Source organism: Lupinus angustifolius, chromosome LG05 (assembly GCF_001865875.1).
Source record: "Lupinus angustifolius cultivar Tanjil chromosome LG05, LupAngTanjil_v1.0, whole genome shotgun sequence".
Classification (NCBI taxonomy): Eukaryota; Viridiplantae; Streptophyta; class Magnoliopsida; order Fabales; family Fabaceae; genus Lupinus; species Lupinus angustifolius.
This window is the reverse complement of record NC_032013.1, coordinates 20767423-20790402: the sequence shown is the minus strand read 5'-3', so window position 1 is coordinate 20790402 and position 22980 is coordinate 20767423. Positions and strand designations below refer to the sequence as shown.

At 31.3% G+C, this 22980-nt stretch overlaps 2 protein-coding genes across 4 annotated transcripts; both read right to left on the bottom strand.

The window, feature by feature from the left end:
- Positions 1779-8683, bottom strand: LOC109348039. Of its 3 annotated transcripts, none has more exons than XR_002107694.1 (10): positions 7402-8683; positions 5958-6087; positions 5044-5558; positions 4772-4852; positions 4516-4620; positions 3523-3636; positions 3358-3441; positions 3201-3272; positions 2189-2513; positions 1779-2046 (listed from the first exon to the last, which is right to left on the bottom strand). XR_002107694.1 is itself a non-coding variant. In XM_019588228.1 (10 exons), the coding sequence occupies exons 2-10, from the start codon at positions 7720-7722 to the stop codon at positions 2241-2243; spliced, it is 1695 nt and encodes a 564-aa protein (XP_019443773.1). In that variant the 5' UTR covers positions 7723-7853; positions 8238-8683; the 3' UTR covers positions 1779-2240. The 3 variants fall into 3 exon arrangements, 2 of the variants coding, with proteins under 2 accessions (XP_019443773.1, XP_019443772.1); XM_019588228.1 differs by having other exon boundaries at positions 1779-2513; positions 7402-7853; positions 8238-8683; XM_019588227.1 differs by having other exon boundaries at positions 1779-2513.
- On the bottom strand, positions 17869-22270 carry LOC109348041 (putative serine/threonine-protein kinase). Its single transcript, XM_019588230.1, has 7 exons — positions 22092-22270; positions 20819-20964; positions 20524-20630; positions 20157-20367; positions 19663-19900; positions 18912-19062; positions 17869-18548 (listed from the first exon to the last, which is right to left on the bottom strand). The coding sequence occupies exons 2-7, from the start codon at positions 20883-20885 to the stop codon at positions 18168-18170; spliced, it is 1155 nt and encodes a 384-aa protein (XP_019443775.1). The 5' UTR covers positions 20886-20964; positions 22092-22270; the 3' UTR covers positions 17869-18167.

Here is a 22980-nt window from a genome sequence, read left to right as displayed (position 1 = left end):
TTTAGCTTAATTACTTAATACTTCTCCTTTTTAAGTAGGGTAAGAAACAAGTCGAATTAAGTCTAATTTGGTTTCAGCTTAGTTAAAATCGATAAAAAATTGTTGAACTAAAAAATTAACTTGAATTAGAAACGAGTTATGTTTTCAACTTAAATTATGTTAGATTGAAGCTTGTGAATAGTTTGATTCGATTTATTAACTTGAAAAGATTTGGTTTATTAATAGTTCTATAACTATTATGTTAACTCATTAGCTTGAAAGGTGATTATATATTTAATATATATAAATTTAAAGATTTTCTATATTTATATATATAGACATAAATATATAATCGAGACAATTCGTAAAGCTAATAAGCTGGACTATGTTTACTCAAGTTTAACTCATTTATTTAACGACGTTAATTTTTTAACTCAAAATTTTCATTAACTAATTAAACTAAATCACAAATCGAGTTTCAAATACTAACCCTATTTTAAAATATACTACATACAATCACCTATCGTGCTAATGATGGATGGAAATAATGGAAAGAAGATCAATGGAATGGAATTGTACTAGGTTACATGGTTTAAAATAGAATGGAATGAAAGCAAGTATAACGTATCTATTAATACTTCTATTTCTCCTCTTCCAATTTACAGGCACATATTTGAATAGGATGAAACAAACTTATCATTCACTCCATTCCTTTACAACTACATAAATTAATAAATATTTTTATAAATTAGCATCATAGCATGACCTCCTTTATGTTAAATCCAAACTAAACACACTTTAATCACTTTAAAAACATTTTTAATTGAAGAAACTTTTTGACCTAGGATTGAACTTCGCTTTATCTGAAGGCATAACAAAATAAATAAATTCTCATTTGACTAACTTTCACAAAATATACATTCTTGTAATAAAAAAATGAATTTGTTCTCAACCCCTCATTGGTATTGCTACTGCAACGAATAATATACCAGGTTCTCTTTTCAACCCAAAGCATATTTCATTTTCTATGAATTTCAACCCAAAACATGGAGTAACGATCTTTCCAAAAATAAAATAAAAAATAGAAACAGTGTAAGTATAACCCTTGTATCATTTTATTTATAATAAAATTACTTTTATTCTTAAAATAAAAACAAAAACTTCTTACTAGTACTAGAGATCCTTGTTGGAAAACACGAGCATATCCAATTAAATAATGGATAAACAAATTTTATTATGATGTAAGAACTCATCACTGCTTTTGTTGAGATTGACCAATTGGAATCGGGCGTAATATTTTGGAGAGAAAAATTTATATCCATTTCCAATTAGTATCAAGGATTAAAATTTAAAGGCATAGACAAAGATAAAAAAATGACATCCCTCTAATGTGAACCTAACAAAAATCCAAACGTAATCCAATAATAATAATATAAAAAGATTATGAAAGAAAAGTACATATGTGGTTCAGTATATGTAACTACCACTTAGTGGATGTGAAAAAAACAATCCTACCTTCACAAGTAGCAGAGAAATTGTTTTTAGAATTTGGAAATAATAATAATAATATTATAGAAAGAGTATGAAAGAAAAGTAAAGTTGTGAATGTAAACTAATAAATAGGTGGCTCAGTACACGAGGCTCTTACCCTCGCAGGCATAGAGATTGTTTCCCGGATTTAAACTCATGACTTTATGGTTAATAAGCGACAACCTTACTGTTATGCTAAACTAACCGTCTAAAACTAATTTTTGAGGTGTATGTACAATGTACTCTAAAGAAAGACCACCTTTCTAAAATAAGAACAAGACAACACTAAGCCACAGATCAATGTAAGCCTCAAGCACAGTTCTGCAAAACATGAAGGACCATATGAGCAATTTGCACTTTTAATGCCTTAGTAAGGGTAAGGAATGAGGTTTATGTTACTTATCAACCCTGACTTTGATAAGGCCAACTTTCTCATCTTATCTTTGATGAGACAAAACAATTTGGTCTATGCATGTTGCTAGCTAATCCTCCTTTTTTGATCACTTTTCTTCTACAAAATGTTCACTCCATCAAAATCTCTTATACACTGTTTGCGAGCTGGATTTTGGAGGTGAAGAAAAGGAAATAGAAGACTGCAGAGCAACGAAATACATTTGTGAGATGACTGAAGCCTTTTGTCTTCCTTTTCTTCCCCTCCAAAACCTAACTCGCATATGAACCCTTAGGGATATGAAATAGCCTGTGTTTTTTTGCCCTATTTACTTCAGCTTTTAGCATGATGTTCTTCGCGATTGCTTCTTCCCTTTCTTCTGACTCAGTTTGAATGGACTCCAGCTCTTGCGGCGTTTTGAGGTATCACAAAACAGACCGGATGCCAGAGCCTGCTGAAACCACAGGTCAAATGCCTCTTCGTCTTCGTCCATCATCATTTCCGCATCTAGATCCCACGGGAATCTACTCGAGTTGCATCGTTGGCTTTTCTCCAAGCCAACCATGTTTACATGGAAGCTCGGTCGATGGGTATTTGGCCTACAAGCCATGCCCTGCATGAAATAAAGTAAGGTGTTAGTTTCAGAGTGTGGAGCAAGAGAGGCACATGATGCCTTGAATCCAACATAGGAACCAAATAAAGAGTAGCAGGCCTTATAAGAAGACCACTTTTTTGTCAACATAACTAAAAATTCTAAGTTTCACTATATGTCTGATGATAATATAGAATTTCAACAAGTTATTCACAGAATACTAGATTAAAGCACTTTCATTGAACCGAAACACTTCATAAAATTTTGCATTAGCTAAATCTCACATATCATCAACAAACCACTATTACCATTTTGCATTAGGTAAAATTTTCAAGATTTGAAGTTTTGAACTCATAACCTCTTGGTTACTAAGCAGCAACTTTACCGTTGCATTGAGGCACACCCTCTAGGATTGGAATTTTGGTATTCGTTTAAATTCCTCATAGTTCATTCTTACCTTATTTCATCCCATTTTGGGTAAAAAATAATAAAAAGTGCAATGCAAATGATAGCTCCTTAATTTACAATCCATCTTTTATATTATCTTATTAATAAAGTACACAATGATTCCCACTCACTACCATTCCTAACATGTAAACCCTACAAGTTCATGTTCCACCATTTCTATACCATATTTTTTGAACCACCAAATCAGGTAAAGATGCACTACATATATACCAAGAAATACTCTCTATAGAGTACACCGACCTGACAGATAGCCCATTCTGACACATCGAAAATTTTACTCTCTGCGCAAACAAAAGCACATGGAATCTCCACCTGTGAAGACAAGAACCAAGCTCAGAAACTAAATGCAAACGTTATAAAATGAAGTGGAGAAAATTATTCGCTATTTAGAAACTACCTTTTGAGGCCTATCAAAAACCAATGACCCTTTATATTCAACCCATCCATCTCCATCCTTGGCTTGATGAAACTGACAGCAGTCCTGTTTTCAGAGTAGTAAGACTCCGCTAAGACAAAGTGAGCATGCAAAGAGAGATACAAAGGGAGGCAATAGAAATCAGACCTGACACCATCTTGCTTTGACCTTACTCCTGTTAGTGCATACCCAAATATGTGAATTCCCGCACTTTGTGCACTGTATACGCCTCGAATCTTCGGAACGATAATCAGGGTTATGCTGTGGAGAACACATGTATTGTCACTATTTATCTAAGAAATATCATCAGCTAACCAAACAATTTAGTAACCTACTCATACTCATACAATAAATCAGATTGGCTTTAATCTAAAAGCATGTTGGCATTATATTTCATTCAAACATATTACTCTTTCAAGGTAATTGTCATTCTTTCCTATTCTTTATATATAAAAAACAATATTAGGTCATTTTGTATGTGTGATTCTATATTTAAAAAATGAGCAGCAGGGCAAAAAATTAGAATTTTCAACTTGAAACTGAAGAGGCAATGGGGACATTACATTGATAAAGCAATACCAGAAAACAACGTAAAGGTAGTTATTTGATTTACAGTAGGGTTAAAAGTACGAATTACATCAAGAGAAGATGCATAAAGTTTTAGTTTTGCTCCATAAGGGTGAGTGTAACAATGTGGAGAGACCCATGAAAAACAGATTCTAGTTGGCCAGTTACCAAAGTACAAGTCCTCAAAGTTGGGGCAACTTTCAGCAACATTTAAAAGAAACATGGACACGAGAGCAACATAGTAACACAGTAAAATTCAAGTGTCTAGTTAGAGTTTTAAAAGTTTTGACAGGCATCTTTTTCTTCAAGTGTCCGTATACGACTTCTTTAAACCCCAAGACTAGTTGATAATCAGCTTAACTACCAGACATTATACTTAGGAACATTTCTTTCTTATAAAAAGGGATGGAGAGAGCTTCTCAGCATTTACAAACCATGTCCACAGCATAAAGAACTACTGAAACCTTCTTGATTTTCAAAATCAAAAGTACAACTTCTAAGATATGTGGATTGAATATACATAGAACTCGGGTACAATATGTCAATTATTTACAATAATATCATTAGATTTACCTTTTTTGAACTACCATGAGAACTTTGGCAGACAGTTTTAGCCATGGATTCTTCTTTTTTCAATTTCTCATCATAGTCTATTTTCTTCACGGAGTCAGAAAGAACCTGAAATGTTCATATAACTTGTGAATCGGAGAAATCACTGTAATGGAAAATCGATTATGTTTTGCACATCACACTATCACATATCAAATATGCAAAAAATGCTTATCTATCAACCAGAAGAAAAGTGTGCAGCTTGTACTTAGAACTTTACCTCATATGCGCATTGAAGCTTCTTAAATGACTCACTTGCCAAAGAACTTCCCATATTTTTATCAGGGTGCACAAGCATAGCCTGCGTCATTAAAACATGAAAATCGGAAAAGATCAGAATGTAAGTTGAATAGTAAACACAACATAAGCCATATTGTGATTCCACGTAAAATTGTGACATGGTACTACTTAATCACACATGCAGAAGCCTTCATAAATATTTTGATAACAGTGAAGCTAAATAGAGAAATCAAAGAAAAACTAAACATATACCTTTTTCCGGTATTCCTTTTTCAAAACTACTGCATCAATCTTCTTGTGGCGGGTAAATCCAAGAGCTTCATAATGATTCAGACTCTTCAATATTCTTCTCATTTCATCAATTGAGCTTGTTTGCTCTCTAACAACTTTGATAGCAGAAAACTCCTTCTGGTTATCAACAACTGACGGGGTTGCAGTTGCAGTTTCAGTTGCAGTACCTGAAGGTTTACCGGATGATTTACATGAATGTAGATTCTCCGATTCAACAGAAGGGATAGAATATTCACACTCTTTAGAGAAGTCATCTTCCACAATAGGTTCTGACTGCTTCTGCTGTTCGGAATGTGAACATTCACTCATATGATCAAACCATTGGAGCAGAAAATTCAAAACATCATTAGAGAGGAACGCAAGGTTCATGGAGAGAAAAACACCCAGCCATCCCACTCGAACTTGAACACTATATAAAGCATATATGGTACCGATTAACACCACCAAGCGAGCATGATTTAGGGAGAACAAATAACCTGCATTCAAATATTGACGGGGAAAAATCAAGATAGACAAAGGCAAAATACTCAATTTAAGCCAACAAAAATAAAGTCCTTCATAGCTTTTATATTACAGAACATCAGCTGAACTGAGTGTCATGCCAGCGATAGCCGAAAATACATCTAATCATGCAGGCGATGAATGTAAGCAAAACCTCTTAATTAGGGGAAATTATTCAAATGAGGAAATGTCAACAAGAAATACACTTGTGTGGAAACGTAAAGCAATTGAAAATTTTGCATTAAAATTTAAAAATGAACAGATTAATCACAGTGTATACAGATAGAACAATAAGAAGCATGCCCCTTCTCTTTTATCCGGGATATTTGGAGATATGCATCTTAAATCCCAAACAACAAAGAAGAATACCATACCTCCAACTAAGAGTAATATTCCTGTTATCCAGAAATTAGCATACATCCACAAAAAAAGGATGGCAAAGAGCCCTACAATAAAAAGCCCGGGAGTATAGCCCAAGTATTGAACAGCAACTCCAGCAACGCCCTGAAACATCAGATCGAACTGTGAACATTTATATCTGCAAAAATATTTGTTACTAAATTGAATGGAATCAAGCACATAAAACACATCTACCAAAATAAGTCCCAATTTAAGCTTACTAGAGAGACAACATTATTGCAGTGCAACCTATCTCTTAAAAGTAAGATTTAAAGCAATGTCAAGTTCCCACCAGAACCTAGAAACTGAAGGATTTCGTTCAAATGTACAATGTTGAAAGCCAAGTATTAGAATGGCTGTACACTACTATGCTTAAACAAATATGTTTATAGAATGAATTGAAATAAAAGGTTAGAGGATTAAGTAATTAGGAAAAATAATATTAGATGGAAACAATGAGTGATTATCATGTTAGCTTCCTCTGCTAGGAAAATCTATAATCTCAATTTATCCCATAACACTTTTCTTTATGACATGAATGCAAGTCCTATAATTACAAAGGCCATAAATACCCCAATATCAGAAGCCTAGGCAGCATAAATTTATTATTAAAAGCAACGTCATCAATGAGCTTTTGCCAAGTACACCAAGTAGTCAAGTTAAAATGAGAAAGTTGCTAAAAAATATACCATAATGTCTTGAACTCAAAATAGGGAAATTATAAGCCAATAGAAGTTATACAAAGTAAATAAATGAACTGATGGATACAACACTAAGCCTCGACTTCCAATAAAAAATCCTTGTGCATGTTTTCCTATAAAAAATCAACATCAATGTAATAGAATAAATGTAGAATTCAATGACTTCAACATCTAGACAACCACCTGAAGTTAATTTTGCTGGAGAGTGGACACAATACTAATTGTCAGGTCCACATCTTGCACATCATCCTAAAAGTTTTTCCTCTCTGAAAACTTGAAAGACAAAAGTCTCACTTGCATTAAACTTAGCATTCTTCTTGTAGGGTTCTAGACCATGAAATTCTTATAGAGCAGTTCAACATCTATAGCTATTAAAACCTATTAGTTAATACTTAACAGTGTGTTTCAAGTACAAAGCTAATTTTTAAATGAAAAATAGGGCAATTGTAAGAGTAATTCTAAATCTAATTACTAAATTAAATAACATTTAATGTTTTCTATCTTCCCAAAATGTTTACTAAGAAATAATATTTCCCAAACTTGCACGAAAGAATATGCTAACTAACACTACTAAAAAACGGCTATTAAACTGAACCAGATAATGATACTTACTCAAGAAAGACTAAAAAATTAAACAAAAGGATAATAAGTGTAAGCACACACGTCAGAACAAAGAAATGCAGGAAAAATATTTACACAGGTTGAAATGAAGACATACCATACTAACAAGCACATAAACCAAGCAATGCATCGATGTCAAACTAAGAAAGCAGCTCCATATAATTAGCAGAAGCATCACCGATCCAAAACTAATGAACGACTGAAATCCCCTCAGGGAAGAGTCTTTCCAGAAAATCAATGATAACTTCAGTAAGCTCCCCAGTCTGGAGCAACCCATGCACACAAGAGGCCAATGCCGCTCAACGAACATAGCAGTTTTGTCTCTGCAACAAGTCACTGCAGTTCGAGCATGGCAACATGTGTCCTTCTGTGACCGAAGCCATTGCCAACCTTGCTTAAACAACCCTATATCCTCCATCACCGACACCTCTCAAGATTCTCTAGAAATTTGGTGAAACGTTCGATCTTATGACTAGAACCGAAACATTCCCCTAAACAAGTTGCAAATACTATTGATGCTCATCACCATGAATCCAACACCCTTTATATCTAAAAGACTCATGCTAAATCATCAATGCTACCCATAAAACAAGTTGCAAAAAAAACAAAAGGATAAAAAATTTCACCTTGATCTGCTAAAATTCACTAAATAAATAAAACCTACTCCAACTCCCTACATAAATGAGCCAAATTCACGGGTTTTACAAGAACACTGGCTACAAATCCAAAAAGAGAATGAGAAAACAATAATAAAAACACATTATTGATAAGATCAAAAGAGAGCAGTGTGTGAATCCACGAGAGCACTAAATACAATCACGTTCAAAAGGGGGTAAATTGCTTCCTAGATAAGCTTCCAAAAAAGCAACCACTATTCACAAAAGCCCCCAAAACAAAAAAAAAGGAAATAAACAAGTAGATAAAAACCCTCACTTTTTAACAATGTTGATATTCCACTTTTTTCTTCCACAACCCCACTAAAATTCCCAGCACTATTAACCCTTACCCTTTAACCAGTTTAAGACACAACACTGAAAAATGGGGGAAACCCATGAAAGGAATGAACTTGAAGATGACCCAGTAACAGTTGAAACCGTAAAAACCAAATGATAAATGGATTTGGGAAGTAGGATGAAGAAGATCAAGATTGAAACTTTGGTACACCAACATATAAAATGGCCAAAAGGGTTTCTATAACAGTAACAGAAAAAGTGAAATGGAGGAGAATATTGTGGCTTTGGTTGAAGGAGAAAACCATGGTTTTCGTCCTTTCTTTTACTACGTTTCAGGGATTGCTCGTGAAAAAGACAGTGAGTTTGAGAAAAGTTTCAAAAAGTATTATAAAGTTTGAAGAGAAGAGTATGATACATCTTTTGTTCCCAGAGGTAAAGAGAGAAATGTGACATCATTTTTTTTAACAAATATTTATGTATATTTTGAATAGTTAATATCTATGTAGTATAGGTAAGAAAATTTATACAGTCATTATATCATTAATTATTCATTTAAATTTTTTTAAAGAGTCAAAGTTGTCTAGATATGAATGATGAGTAATGCAATAAAAATGTATCAAACTTATATATCATACACATATTTTTCCCTCATATATGAATATTTGATTATATAATATGAGAAAAAGATATATGTATTTTGTCAAGATATGTTTGACATATTATAATTGTATCGTCTATCATTTATCTTTAATTATAATTGATTTTTTTAAAAAATAATACAAATAAATGATAAATAATTATTAATTATGAATAAGTCTTTCAGAAATAATACATTTTATCTTTTTAACAATATTTCGTTTGCTTTAAGGAATGGATTAGGGCTGGTGTGTCCTCCAATAATGAGGCAACAAGCAAGTGGGGGTCTTGGGGGCAGGAAGGAGATCATGTGTCCAAACTCTATGTTGGCATTTGTATCTCAACTTCAACTCAATTAAAAACTCACTTTATTAAAAATAAAACTCATAAAAACAAAATTTATATTATTTAGTCAAATTTAATTAACTAGATATATAAACATATAATTTTTTTGGGACAATTGATTTTTATTCCTTGAGACACAAACATTCAATATGCTAATCTTTTCTATATCCATATAAAATGTTAAACGTCATGTTAATTTATTATTTTTTGGAATCCTCCCAACCAATGTTATTAAACTTAGACCCGTTAATGACTCAGGCAGGGTACTGAGTCAATGAGTGATTGGTTCAACCAGTGGGTCAATGGTTAGACCAGTTAACTCAATTTGCATTAAAAATTCTAAAAAATTCATAATACGTAACAATATTTAATAATTGTATACTCAAAATTTAAAAACATTATCATGTCTAATTAAACAACAAACAAAAAAATATTTTACTACTATAAAATGACACAAGTAAATTGATAACATCATCAAAAACATATGAACTATGTTTTAACTACAACAAAAATATATAATAAGTTTGAAATTTAATTAAACAATAAAGATTTTGTTATAATGTAAACTAAAAAATGACAAACATAACTAATGAGTTAAAAGTACTTATTTTTCACGTAAAAACGACATCAATTTGGTTGTTTTTTAAAAAAAATATTTTTTTAATTGACTCGGCCGGTTTAACCGGTCCGACCACTTGAGTCGCTAGTTTTAGGTTTAAACTGACCGAGTCAACCCGATTTGATGCAAAACCGGTTAGATGAGAGGCTTAGTACAGTTAGATGTCCGGTTCATGGTTGAACCGGCGTTCGAGCCGAGTTTTATAACACTGCTCACAACAAATTAAAAATAGGCTTAAATATACTTTCGCTCATTGTTGTTAAAATTGGCTCAAATCGGTCGGCTGAACCGAGAATCGCACGGTAAAACGAATCGAGCCACATATAGGATCTATTGTGCAAAGGAATTGGTATGAATCGGTGAGAGTCGATCGGGTTTTTAAAAATTAGCGACTCGAATAATTCTTGGTTGAACTGGTGACTGAGTGAGATTTAAAAAAAAAACTAAAAGTTCGCATCATTCTATACCCTTCCAAATTTATGGCAGACTAGAGTAGAAGTGTGAAACTCTTAAAAACAAAAATACCTTCACTAATTCACTTAAACATTGTCATCGCCGTTCTAAACCCATTGCCACAACTCGCTAATCGCTTGTCTTTGTTTTGTGTCATTGTTGACATGTGCCACCAACGGTTTGTAAACATATGAGTTTCGTTTTTATATGTATGCTTGATTTTCGTTTCTTATTGTTTCAAACTTTTAACCTTCAATGGATGGGGAGTGGGTAACTATAAGCTATAGTTAGGCATCATCTATCCCAAAGTATGTACCACTTCATGTTCATTTTGTATCTCCTTGGTTAGAAAATGTAAAATTAATACATATTTAATCAATGTTTTATTTTTTGACCAATAAGAAACAAATGGTACATGAAGTGATACAAAGTTTAAAATAAAAAATGTGAGTGTAGTTAGGTAGCAATGCTCAAAGCCACAAACTTTTCATTGATTGCATAAGTGATTACATGTTTGAATTTGATAATTAAATAATGAATATTTGATATGGATACATCATAGATCATACATATAAAATTTGATAACTAAATAAGGGTAAATATGATGACATTTGATATTGGATACATCATACACTATGTCAGAGTTGTCGTTCAACAATGCTTTCTTTTTTACCGCAGTAATATATGGTCATCATTAACAGCGCTCCAAAAACGTCGTTGTAATGATTATATATCACAGCGCAACACACACAAAACACTGTCATATAATGCATCAATACAACAACGCATCGTCCATAAAGCATTATCATATAGTGCATCAATACAACAATGCATCGTCCACAACACACTGTCATATAGTCTTACATAAACAACGCATTTTATAGGTCTTATTAACATCACTTATTGTTGCGCTGATGAAGTTCATATGTTTAACAAGGCAGTAACAAAAAACGTTGTTGTATTATTCATAAATTTTCTCAAACAACACCTTAATACAACATCGTATCACACGCATCGCGCTGTTGTATTAATAACGTACAACATCGCTTTCTATAAAAGCGTTGTTGTAGTTATCCTTTACAACAGTGCATGCCAGAGCTTCCCCTAGAATTCGTTGTTGATTTATATAAATTAATACCTGCATATACATTTATTAACGGAACATACATTCTCAACGACACAGACATTTATACATTCTGACCAACACAGACACATTAATACATGCCAGAAGTTTGTTTTTTTAAACATCAATACAATACAAAATACAAACAACGAATATCATGTCAATTATGTTTTGACAGAGTACATAGTTACAAATAAAAAAATTACACAAATTACAAAGAAATTAAACAATATTATACAAATTACAAACAATCAAAATTAAACTATAATTATAAAAATAGTATTTGCATCTACTTTTTCCTTTTCTTTGATTGTTTTTGTCTTCTAGGGTCATCCTTGTTTAGAGGAACATATTGATTTACTCAATGTCATTCATCGGGATCATCTCTTGTATATAAATCATAATGCGTAGGGTGATAAAAGTCTTCAAATCCTCTTCATCAACGATATTTGAATATTTAGTTGGAGGTTTTAGGTTGACATTGCCATCGACATCTCTGAGTAATTTTCCAGCATCAGTTCAGATATGTCAGAGAGTATTGCCAACCGATTTAAGGATATAATCCTTATGCTCCTCACCAACATCAAAAGTTGACTGAAATAAAAACACATATACATTATATTGCATGAAAACACATGCATATACGTACATTGCATGAAAATATGACACATATACGTACAATGCATGAAAACGTAACACATATACGTACATTGCATGAAAACACATAAACTGACAAATAAACTTACTTTTATTTCATTTCAAATAAGCTTCTTCATGGTATTCCCTACATCACTCTATTGCTTGCATGTTATTGTGTATCCAGTTGTTTACTATTTATTTTCATTAATATATCTTCAACAACGCATATTAAAGTAGCGCTGTTATATTGACATCTTCAACATCGCATATTTAGTTTTACGTTGTTGTTGTGTATCCAGTTGTTTACTATTTATTTTGAATAACACATCTATATTAATTATGTACTGTTAATCTGAACTTATTTTCCTATTTAACAGCGTGATCGTAGTTATGCGCCGTTAAATTAACATTTTACATAACTGGAAAATATCTATACAACATGAATTAAAGTTATTTAAAATGAAGTTGCCATGAAGTACATTATTATATAATTGTATTTACTAATATGAAACTGAAAAAATATTAAACTTTACATTTTGTTAATTTGTTTTTGTATCTATTAATTATTGTTAATTTGTTTATTGTGTTTAATTTATTAATAATAACAACAAAAGTATTAAAGAAAATAACCATCCAAATAATTAACAAAAAATAAAAATTAACATCAAAATTAATTGTTTTATTATTTATTCAGAGAGACAAAATACATTATAATAAACTAAATGATTTGGTACATGCGAATATAATGAACTAAATGATTTGACAGATCAAGAATAAAATGAAAATGATCAAGAACAAAACTTCATCTCACGTAAATCTTGTATAACAACCAATTGTCTTCTAAAATCTGGGACCGTTTTGAAAAAATGAAAGAGGATAATGAATTAAATAATTCATTGATCTGAGTCTTTTGTTCTTCGACTCCTCTACACAAATCTTGTATAACAGTTTATTGATTTCCTTTTAAAATTTGGGTCATTTTTCCATGAAGGAAATCAATGAACTTAATGAATTGTTGCAGATGATGAAGAAAAATAATTCATTGATCATTTTCCTTTGATTTTCTTTCAATTGAAAGAGATCAATGAACTAAAATTTTGTATGACAATCACATTCCTTCTGAAAAATGGGTCCTTTTGCAAAATCAAAAGTTGTTAAAGACCTCATTGACATGATTCTGAAACAGAAACACAACTTTTCCTTGATTCCTCTATACAAATTTGGGTCCTTTTCTCTCTCTTTTTCACTGTCTGCAATATTGCTCTTTTTTTTACTACTTTGTATTTTCTTTCTTCTATCTTCATGAACATTATTTATAGATGAACAATCATTAATATTTCAACAAACGAAGAGACGCATAATGTACCACTCAACCATTAATATTTCAACAACCAAGAAACGCATAATCTCTCAACCATTAATATTTCAACAAACGAAGAGATGCATAACTGCCACCATAAATATCTCAGACGTTTTAAAAGATGTAAAATATCAACATCGCATAATTAAGCAAGCACGATTAATAAGTCATCTTCAACAATACTTCCTTAATTATACGTTGTTGCGCGTATTAACATCAACAATGCTTTCTATTAAATGCATTGTTAAACATGACTCATTCAAGCCAGTGCTAACGTTATTGATATTCAATAGTGTTTTGACAAGAATTTAATTAATCAAATGAGAGTTAGACCGCTTTGAACTGAGAAAATTTTGGTCCGACCGTGTTAAACCAGTTAAATTGGAGTAATCTCAGAAGTAAACCGAATGGTTTACTTGAAATTAAAAAACGAAATAATACTCTAATCTTTTGTTTTACTCCGGTCCAAAAAATATTGAGAGATATTATTTCAATATAATTATACATTTAATGATAAAAAATATTAATTATATATAAAATCACCCAATTCGGTCAGACGATTTAACTCTTTAAACTTGATATGAGACTTCTTCTAGTTTCACGTCTAGCTGAGGTTTCCCGCTTAAATCAACATCCTCTTTATTCTATATTTATGGGTCATGTTTTAATCTCATGTCTTTTTAAATGTTTGTGTCTTTACATGTTTGTATTTTTCATGGAAAGTGGATAATGAGAACTAAAATCAATACCGGCTAACAATGAAGAGACTAAAAAGTAAAAACTTAAAAAACACATGGACTAAAATCAGAATGAAATTTAAATATATGAACCAAAATCATATTATGAAGTTTCGGTTCTAGGTACGGTGTTAAAATTCTATTTTTATATGGTACAATATAAAAAATAAAAAATAAAAAACTTCTAAACTTGTATTTGAAAGATTAGTTGAAGTAATACATGCATGTTTTCCTCTTAGGATGTGTTTGGAGTTATGATCAATAGGGAACAAGAATTCAAGCTAAACCTCTAACTTGATTGAGATTATAAATTTAGATGAGAGAAGAAACAAAATATTAACTTTATATTTTATTAAAAATTCAATTAATAATGAAAAATAAGCAATTATAAAAATTTAGTAAAGACTAATGTTAGTGATTTTATAAAAAAAATTAATCATGATTCCAATTTTTGAAAATTGGTTCGATTAAAACTCACCAATTTACTGATACCAAATTTAAAAAAGAAAAGAAAATTTCATTGTTTTGATTTTATAAAAAAGGAACACTCTTCCACAGTCTCTTGACCATCATACGAATAAGAGGTACATCTATCGTTACTATATATATTATTGGTAAATGATTGATTGAAAAAATACATTTAAGTTAAAAAATTAATAATTAACTACTTTTCTAAAATCGTAATTATTGGCATATGTAATGACACAATTTGTGGGACAGCAAGTGTACACACAAATAACATATATTAAGAGAAAAAGAAAAAATGTATACATTGATAATGTATAAGTTTTATAAACTGACATTGTATCATTCATTATTCACTTTAAATCATCATTGATTCTTCAAAAAAGTAATATAAAATGACGGTGAATAATGTACTAAATATATATAAATCTTTACATTGACAAATAACATATATTACACTCTTATATTAATATATAGGGCAATATAATGTTATTATATGAGGATAAATGGGACCTAACCTAGAAATTTAGATATCCAAACTCAGAACAAATCACTTCAACATTTGTAAAGTAATGCAGCCATAAATAGATCATTAACTTGTTTTATAAAATACTAAATAATACAAGTAATTAATAAAGAAATTAAAGTTATTAAGTATTTCTAAAGAATATATATAGACAAATATTAAAATGGAAAATGCACAAGACTGAAGATATGGTTATATTCTATGCATTTGGCCATACATTCATCCGCATTTGAAAGTTAGGGTTCTCTTGTAACATTTCGTCCACAAATAATAAGCCACTGCAATTTCTTATCCCTATTTTACAAGAATCCTTTTCAAGTGTATTGATCTTTAAACAATACAAACTTTAGTAAGTCCTACGGTTCACTAGGGTTAGGATTCATCGTAGTAGTTAAATTTGAATTCATGATAGGAGTCAATTCTTTACCAATTAAAATAATTCAATGTCAAATTGATCATATAATATATACTTATTTTATGGAATTTTAATTACTTAATCAACTCAAATGAATAAAATTATACTCACACATGATAAAAATTTGTTTAAATGGTCAAATATCATCACTTGTGTTTGTAGGCTTAATCCAAAGAAATGACCAATAAAAGCCAAGTTTCCAGACAAATCTAAACCAGGCTCAACACAAGGATCACAATGAGCGCATCAGACAATAGTTGAGACATGCGCTTAGCGTCCAAGCCACACTCAGCGCAATCCTTGCACTGAGCGTATGCACCAAAAAATTTAAAAGTTTAGCCTCTGTAACTTATACGCTCATCCCAAAAGGGAGGTATGCTTAGCATAGATGTTGCGTACGTATGTTGAAAGGTCGTGTCTAACTAGCTGAAGAGTTGCGCTCAATGTACAGGCATTGTGCTGAGCACAGAAGCCGCTAGCATGCATATACTATTTAAAGAGGTTCAACTCAAGCCATTAGTGACACCTTTCTAATATTGATTCGTAATATTTATTTTATGAGTTTTTAGGGTAGTTTCGCTCATTTAAGTCATGGGGTCAAGGCATAAGTACTAGAATAATTAATCTATGCTCAATTGTGTGTAGTTCTATCACTCCATGAGCTATATTTTATCCATATCATACTTACACTTTGTAAACATGAATAGCTAAGTTCTTCCTTGTTAGGATTGAATGTAATACAAACATGATGTATACACTCTGATTTATCTATGTTAAATTCATGAAGTTTTGATTATATTTAAGTCATTGCATGTGCTTAATGCTTGCTTTAAGTTTTATCGTCTTTTACATGATTTTTGAATAGAACCTTAATCTCTTACTTGTATAATTATGAACTTGCATAACTCAACAATTGATACATTTTTTAGACATAAACTTGTTTTAAATTGTCGTCTAATGCATGTTACTTTGTTGGTACTTAGACAAGAAACTAATTCTGTAATTTTGTAACTCTCAAACTTGATGATATAGACTCTTAGACATAGAGATATGCTTAATGATTCATATAACTTAATATAGACCAAGACATTAGTGGCTAATATAATTGAGGTGTTGCATTTAACTCAACTTTGCATGCAAAGACTATTAGACAAAGAGATATGTTATGTGCGTCATAAATCTTAATCTTATGAATAAAGTTGCTTGACATTGAACTTCATTACATAAGTTGCTATATTGACTAAAACATTAGCTTTTAGTAATCTTGAGTTCATTTGTGTGGAATATCATTACCAATTGAATTTATGTTATGAATCATTCGTATGCATATATGGATAATAAGTATGAAGCGATGATCTCAATTAATTTGTGTCACTAAACAAACAATTCATTTGAATAATAACGTATAATAATAATTTTTAGTTGAAAGGCTATTATCAAATAAATTCTTTTAGATTCGACAATCATTTACTATTTACTTGTTTATGACAACATTTAGTAATTTCTAGACCAATTTATTGGTTAGCAGCACCGGTCAATTAAGTAGTATTTATATTCATCTCTATGGTCATCATAGCTAGTATGAGCTTTATTTTTTTTTCTAAGACATTTTTAGCATCCTCATTTGCAATCTAAAATTGACAGAAAATAGAGCTCACATGATTTATATCAAACACAATCACCACTAATTTCCAGAAACTCATTTTTTATCAATAATTTGGGGAAATACAGTGCTTTTATGCCTGTTTGGACCATCATTAAAGGCACAGGCTGTGACAACTCCATCCCATAATATGTGGCATTTGAATTCTCTATCATAGATTTATGTGACATTGTGATATAATTCCATTTTTTAAAAATATTATTTTCTCTCTCATTTTTTAATCAAATAAATAAAATGATTAGTTCCAAAGAAATTATTCTCACATGTTTGTCAGTATTGTCCACTTGAAACTTAAAGTAATATAGTCTTTGTCACCCATGTGACTATAAGGAAGATAATGCCAATCCTCATAACTACAACTTCATATTTTTTATTTTACCTATAGTTTTGGCTAAGCTGCTTAATTCAATAATATTTGTTAGAAATAGCAGACATTTTTGTATGCCCTCGTTTTCATTCTATATAAAATATTGGAAAATTATATTAATTGATGTGAACCTCTTAAGTTACATTTAGTGTAATTCTTATTTCAAAAATTACACTGCTTCTGAGGGAAATCAGTATAAATTCCTCCCATCATAGTATCAAATAAAAGAAGTAGATTTTGTCACCATATAAAAATTAAGCATATACAATATATCGAACCAATAACATCACGTTTAAGAAATCAAACTACATAGATATATACAATGCTCCAACCTAGTGAAGTCTGAGAAGATAGATATACAATCCTCATATTGCAAACGAAAGGTTGTTTCCAAGATTTAAACCTATAACTTCTAAGTCACAAGATAAACAACCTTACCGTTGCGTAGAGGCTCATTCTCACTTAAAAAGCATATAAATGATCAAAATTTACATTAGAAGCAAGCCTAAGCAAATGGAATGAAATAATTTTAACTGAAGGTAAAAGCACTGATGAGTGATGTTCACAGACTTTGATCATAGTGTGCAGTGAAAGTTGAAGTCCTAGCAGTTGAAGGAACTGATGATGACATGGTACTATCCTGGTTTTCTGATGCAGATGATGTATTATATGTAGTATCAATATTGCTTTCTTGATTCTTTCTAACTTTAAGGTCCATAAAGTCAGAAATTAATGCTGGTTTTGTTATCTTACTATCATCAACATGCATTTTTCCAGTGAGCATCTTCACTACAGATGACATGGATGGCCGAAGCTTCGGAGATTCTTGAGTGCAAAGAAGGCTAATCTTCAGAAACTTACACGCCTGCTCGGCGTCGAATTCTCCATTTAGTGATGTGTCTACTAGCCCTACCAATTCTTTTCGCTCATAAAGATCCCATGCCTGTTAGAAGTAAGAATATAAGCTAAGATAAGGTCCAGAAATATATGATGTGCTATAATATGATTACAAATATGCAAAAGACTTATAGTCTCCGGAAAAAATGTAAAGATTGCAATTTCGGATTATGAACATAGCCATTTGAAAAGTGATGTTTTACAAAAGTTACATATTTGACATTTTAATGTAAAGCATAGTATTCTATTATCATTTCGATTTTAGCTTTATGCTTAAGTAACATAATAAAATTTGAATCGTTTGGCCTGTCATATGGTTTTGCATATGAACATGATACTGTATTGTACACAGTTCAAAGTTCAAGTTTTAATATCAGGACATATATGCAAACATATGAGACAAACATACCCTTTCTAGAAGAAATTGTTCTTCTATTGGTAATTGCGAATTTGTGTTACATCTTCCACTGACTATCTCCAGAAGGAGGACACCAAAACTGTAAATATCTGCTTTTCGTGTTAGCCTCCCTCCTATTGCATACTCCGGTGCCAAATAACCCCTGAAATAGCATATGCACCAGTAAGTTTCTGATATACGGTGATAAAAATAAAGACGATATGCATATTAAACAGCAAAAGCTTTCCTCTTTATCAAGTAAGGAGAGTAAGGTGATAAGTGCTGACTAACAAAAATGGTATGTAATAACATCCTGAAGCAAATAATGTGTTTACTTTAACACATAAAAGTAGTTTAATTGAAGCATATGCATTCGGAGAAAACAATGTTATGCGTGTTTTGCGGTTTGTGGAGAAACAATTCATGCTTAGAACCAGCTCAACTCTTATGACGCCATAGCAAATGCCTTGAGAAAATACGAAAATAAACTTCGACGTAAACAGTTGACATCGAAATGGATTATTACAGATTACATTATATATACAGAATAAGATTAATCTTATCAACTAGATTCTAAGTTTCCAATATAAATAACATGTAATGGTGACTAGTTAGAACATACTCTAGTGTTAAGTCAAGAGTTGGAAGTTGATGAAGAGGGATCAAATCTTCCAATTCGGAAAGCTGCTTTGCAGTTTCAAAGGGGTAAAATAAAATAAAAAGCTTCCGATTTCTGCACAGACTGTGAATTATAAATACTCACAATGTTCCTGCTACGCGTGTGCTGACATGAGTCATGTTTGGAGGGATAAGTTTTGCAAGACCGAAATCTGAAATCTTGGGTGTAAGGTCTTTGTCAAGGAGAATATTGCTTGCTTTTATATCCCTGTGAACAATAAGAGGCCTTACTTCTTCATGAAGAAAGGCAAGCCCTCGTGCAACACCGACGCAAATTCTACATCGAGTTTGCCAATCAAAGTAGATACTACTGTGACCTCCACCTGGAATGAAAGAGAGGAAAATTGATTAGAAAATTTTGAGCAAGGTTGAGAGCAAAAGACTAGTTATTAAAATAAATCCGTGAAGCATGTCGTTCTCAACTTCGGCCACAAATTATTTGCATAAGGCTGTCCCAACAATACAGGAAAATATAATTGAAATTTGAAGAGATGAGAGTAGTTTTCATATCCAATATCAAACATCATCAGGTTAAAGTAAAATGCATATAGTTACCCAAATAAGAAAAGATGCATTTACCTACAAGAGTTTGAGCAAGGCTGTTATTCTCAAGGTAATTGTAGACTAAAATTCTGTTATTTTTTTCCACACAACAACCGTATAACTTAACCAAATTCTCGTGCTGTATTTCGGCAATGGTATTGATCTCTGTCAAGAACTCCTTCTCCCCTTGTCTTGATTCAGCTGAAAGAACTTTTATAGCAGCAAATTTTCCATTTTTAAGCCGTCCCTGATCATCGATCATAATATTGTTAAGGTTCCATTTATAGTAAAAATAAGTACGACCCAATGCACAAGGCTTCGTTGATGATAAAAGCAAGTAAAAAACAATGATCAGGCCAATAGCGGCAATGATGCCAGCAGTACTTGAAGTGATTTAGTTTACCTTATAGACAGAACCAAAACCACCCTCTCCAATTTTATTAGCCTGACTAAAATCATTGGTGGCTTTTGATAGTTCATTGTAGGTATAGAGTTTAACATGTTGAATGCCTGAAATATTCATTCACAAAAAAAAATTATTATCATGAACATATTTTTCAATCTATATACTATATACTATATACATCTTAACTCAAGACTATTACCACATCCCTAGAATATTAATCAAATTTAAGACATTATAACAATTCCATGTTGGTATCATCTACTATAATTTGTTATAAATGTAGGTTAGTTACCTTCATCAATGTCGGGATCTTGTCTTGCTGAAGAAGAAACCTTGCTGAAGAAAGGAAAACAGGACATTACTTAATGAAGTATAAAAAAGAAGCTTTTAATTGCAAATGGTGTCAACTGCTTCAAATGAAGCAACTTCCAAGCTAACCTGGTTAAACAATAAAAGAAAGTGTTATAATCTTGAAGAATCCTCAAGGAAAAATCTCATACAAATAATTGAACATGATGAATATAATGCAAAAATGTAAGGCCTCTTAAGAGCACAATGAAGTTTCATTCATGGTTTTCTATAGCTCCAGCTTTGCCACCAATATTACAATGATATTGAAAGAGGGTCATTTAATAAAAAAGTGCATTGCAACAGAAATAAAAGCCAATTGATATGATTAACCTACTATTACTGCATGTTTGGTAGAGCTTATTTTTTGGGGAAAAAAAACATTTTTATATAATTTAAGATTCTTTGGATAACTAGCTTAAATTATGTAAAAAAAAAAACTTTTACTTTAGAAAATAAACATTTTTTACATTCAGCCTTATGGATGGTTGTTTTTTAGATTATAATATCAAATAATATAATTATAATCTAATTTCTCCAGCTATACCAAAGTACCAAACACATCACTATATATTTTATCAATAAGTTATGTAAATTCAACTGATTTAACCAATGTACTATAGATTGAAGTCATCAATTAAAATCATTCCTACCCCCTGTGTCATGTAATTCCTTGACACTCTTTATCCTATTAATTATCTACATCTGAATCTGAGTTCAGAATCTTTAGGTAAAATCATTGCTTGGAAGTGCATTTTTTCAACATGAAAACCATCTTTTTTTACTATTCTTTATGATTTTAACTTTTAACTTCTCTTGCTCTAAGTGCCATGATTTGCATCTCAATTCTCAACCTAATTTGAGGCATCATCATCTTCACACTGGTTCTATTTGTGCTGTTTTTCACTTCATAAAACATCTACCGACTAACTCAAATCTAAACTATTAGATTTTCATAAAATAGATGACTAAGATGTGGAATAATTATTTTTTAACTTAATCCTAAAGTAACTAGATCCCTCTCAAAATAAAAAATGAGAAGATTAAGAATGAAAATTGAAAGAGCTCAAGAAAAACACTAAACCACCATCTATGCCTCAGAAACAAAAACACGAACTTCCCTAACCATAAAAGAGAAAATAAAAAAGAAAACAGAAGCCCATAATTAATGGGTAAGAAAAACAAGAATAAATAAGCAACATATGACTTAAACAAACCTCAGAAGGTGGGCGAAACAAGTCTGGAATCAATAGAAGTTTCAGAGAGTATGAGAGAAACCGTGAAAATGGGGTTGTGTTTTGTGTCCTTTTGTTGGGTTAATGAATACAAATCATGCAATAGTTATGGTAAGGTACTAAGGTCTATGAAGCCATGAAGGTACGCGTACTTGCTTTGAATTTTCTCTTCCTCTTTCTTACTTTACGTGTCAGACCATACTTCGTGCAAATTGTTGATTATGTATCAACAAACAACAATGTACAAACTCGTGTTTTTTAACTATCAACCATATTTTTTCACTTTTTTTACTAATGAATTAATCTATTTTAGATATATGACTATCCTCTTAGTAACTGTCATAATTTCGTTATTAAAGATCTATTTGAGTCTTACATATCAATGTTTATGTTGATGATATATAGAGTTATGTTGATTTTACATTTGACATGTGTGCTTAAAAACAATATTTTTTTAAAGAAATGGAATATTTGTCAACCTTTATGTTCAACTGTACGGCTTGTCCTTTGAGAATATAAAATGGTGACCAATCAGCCAAGGTTGTTGGATATAGTATAATGTTTTCTTTAACAATTCTTCTAGGGTTAGGTTTGAAGATAAAATTGGAATAGTAAGTAACATGGAGTTGGTGTTGGATTATAACGTTGGGATTATGCAAATAATTAGAATATAAATATGTGGTATAAATTGTCTCTTATGGAATGACAAGTTTCAAAGTATGTTTTGATAAAGAAATTAAATTTGAAAATATAAGTTCAACTTGATTTAGATTTATCATTCCTTTAACGACATAAAATTTATAAATTCAGTTTTTTAGAATTGGTAATTGTGGGATGACAATACTGCTATCAATAGTCATGAAGACAACAA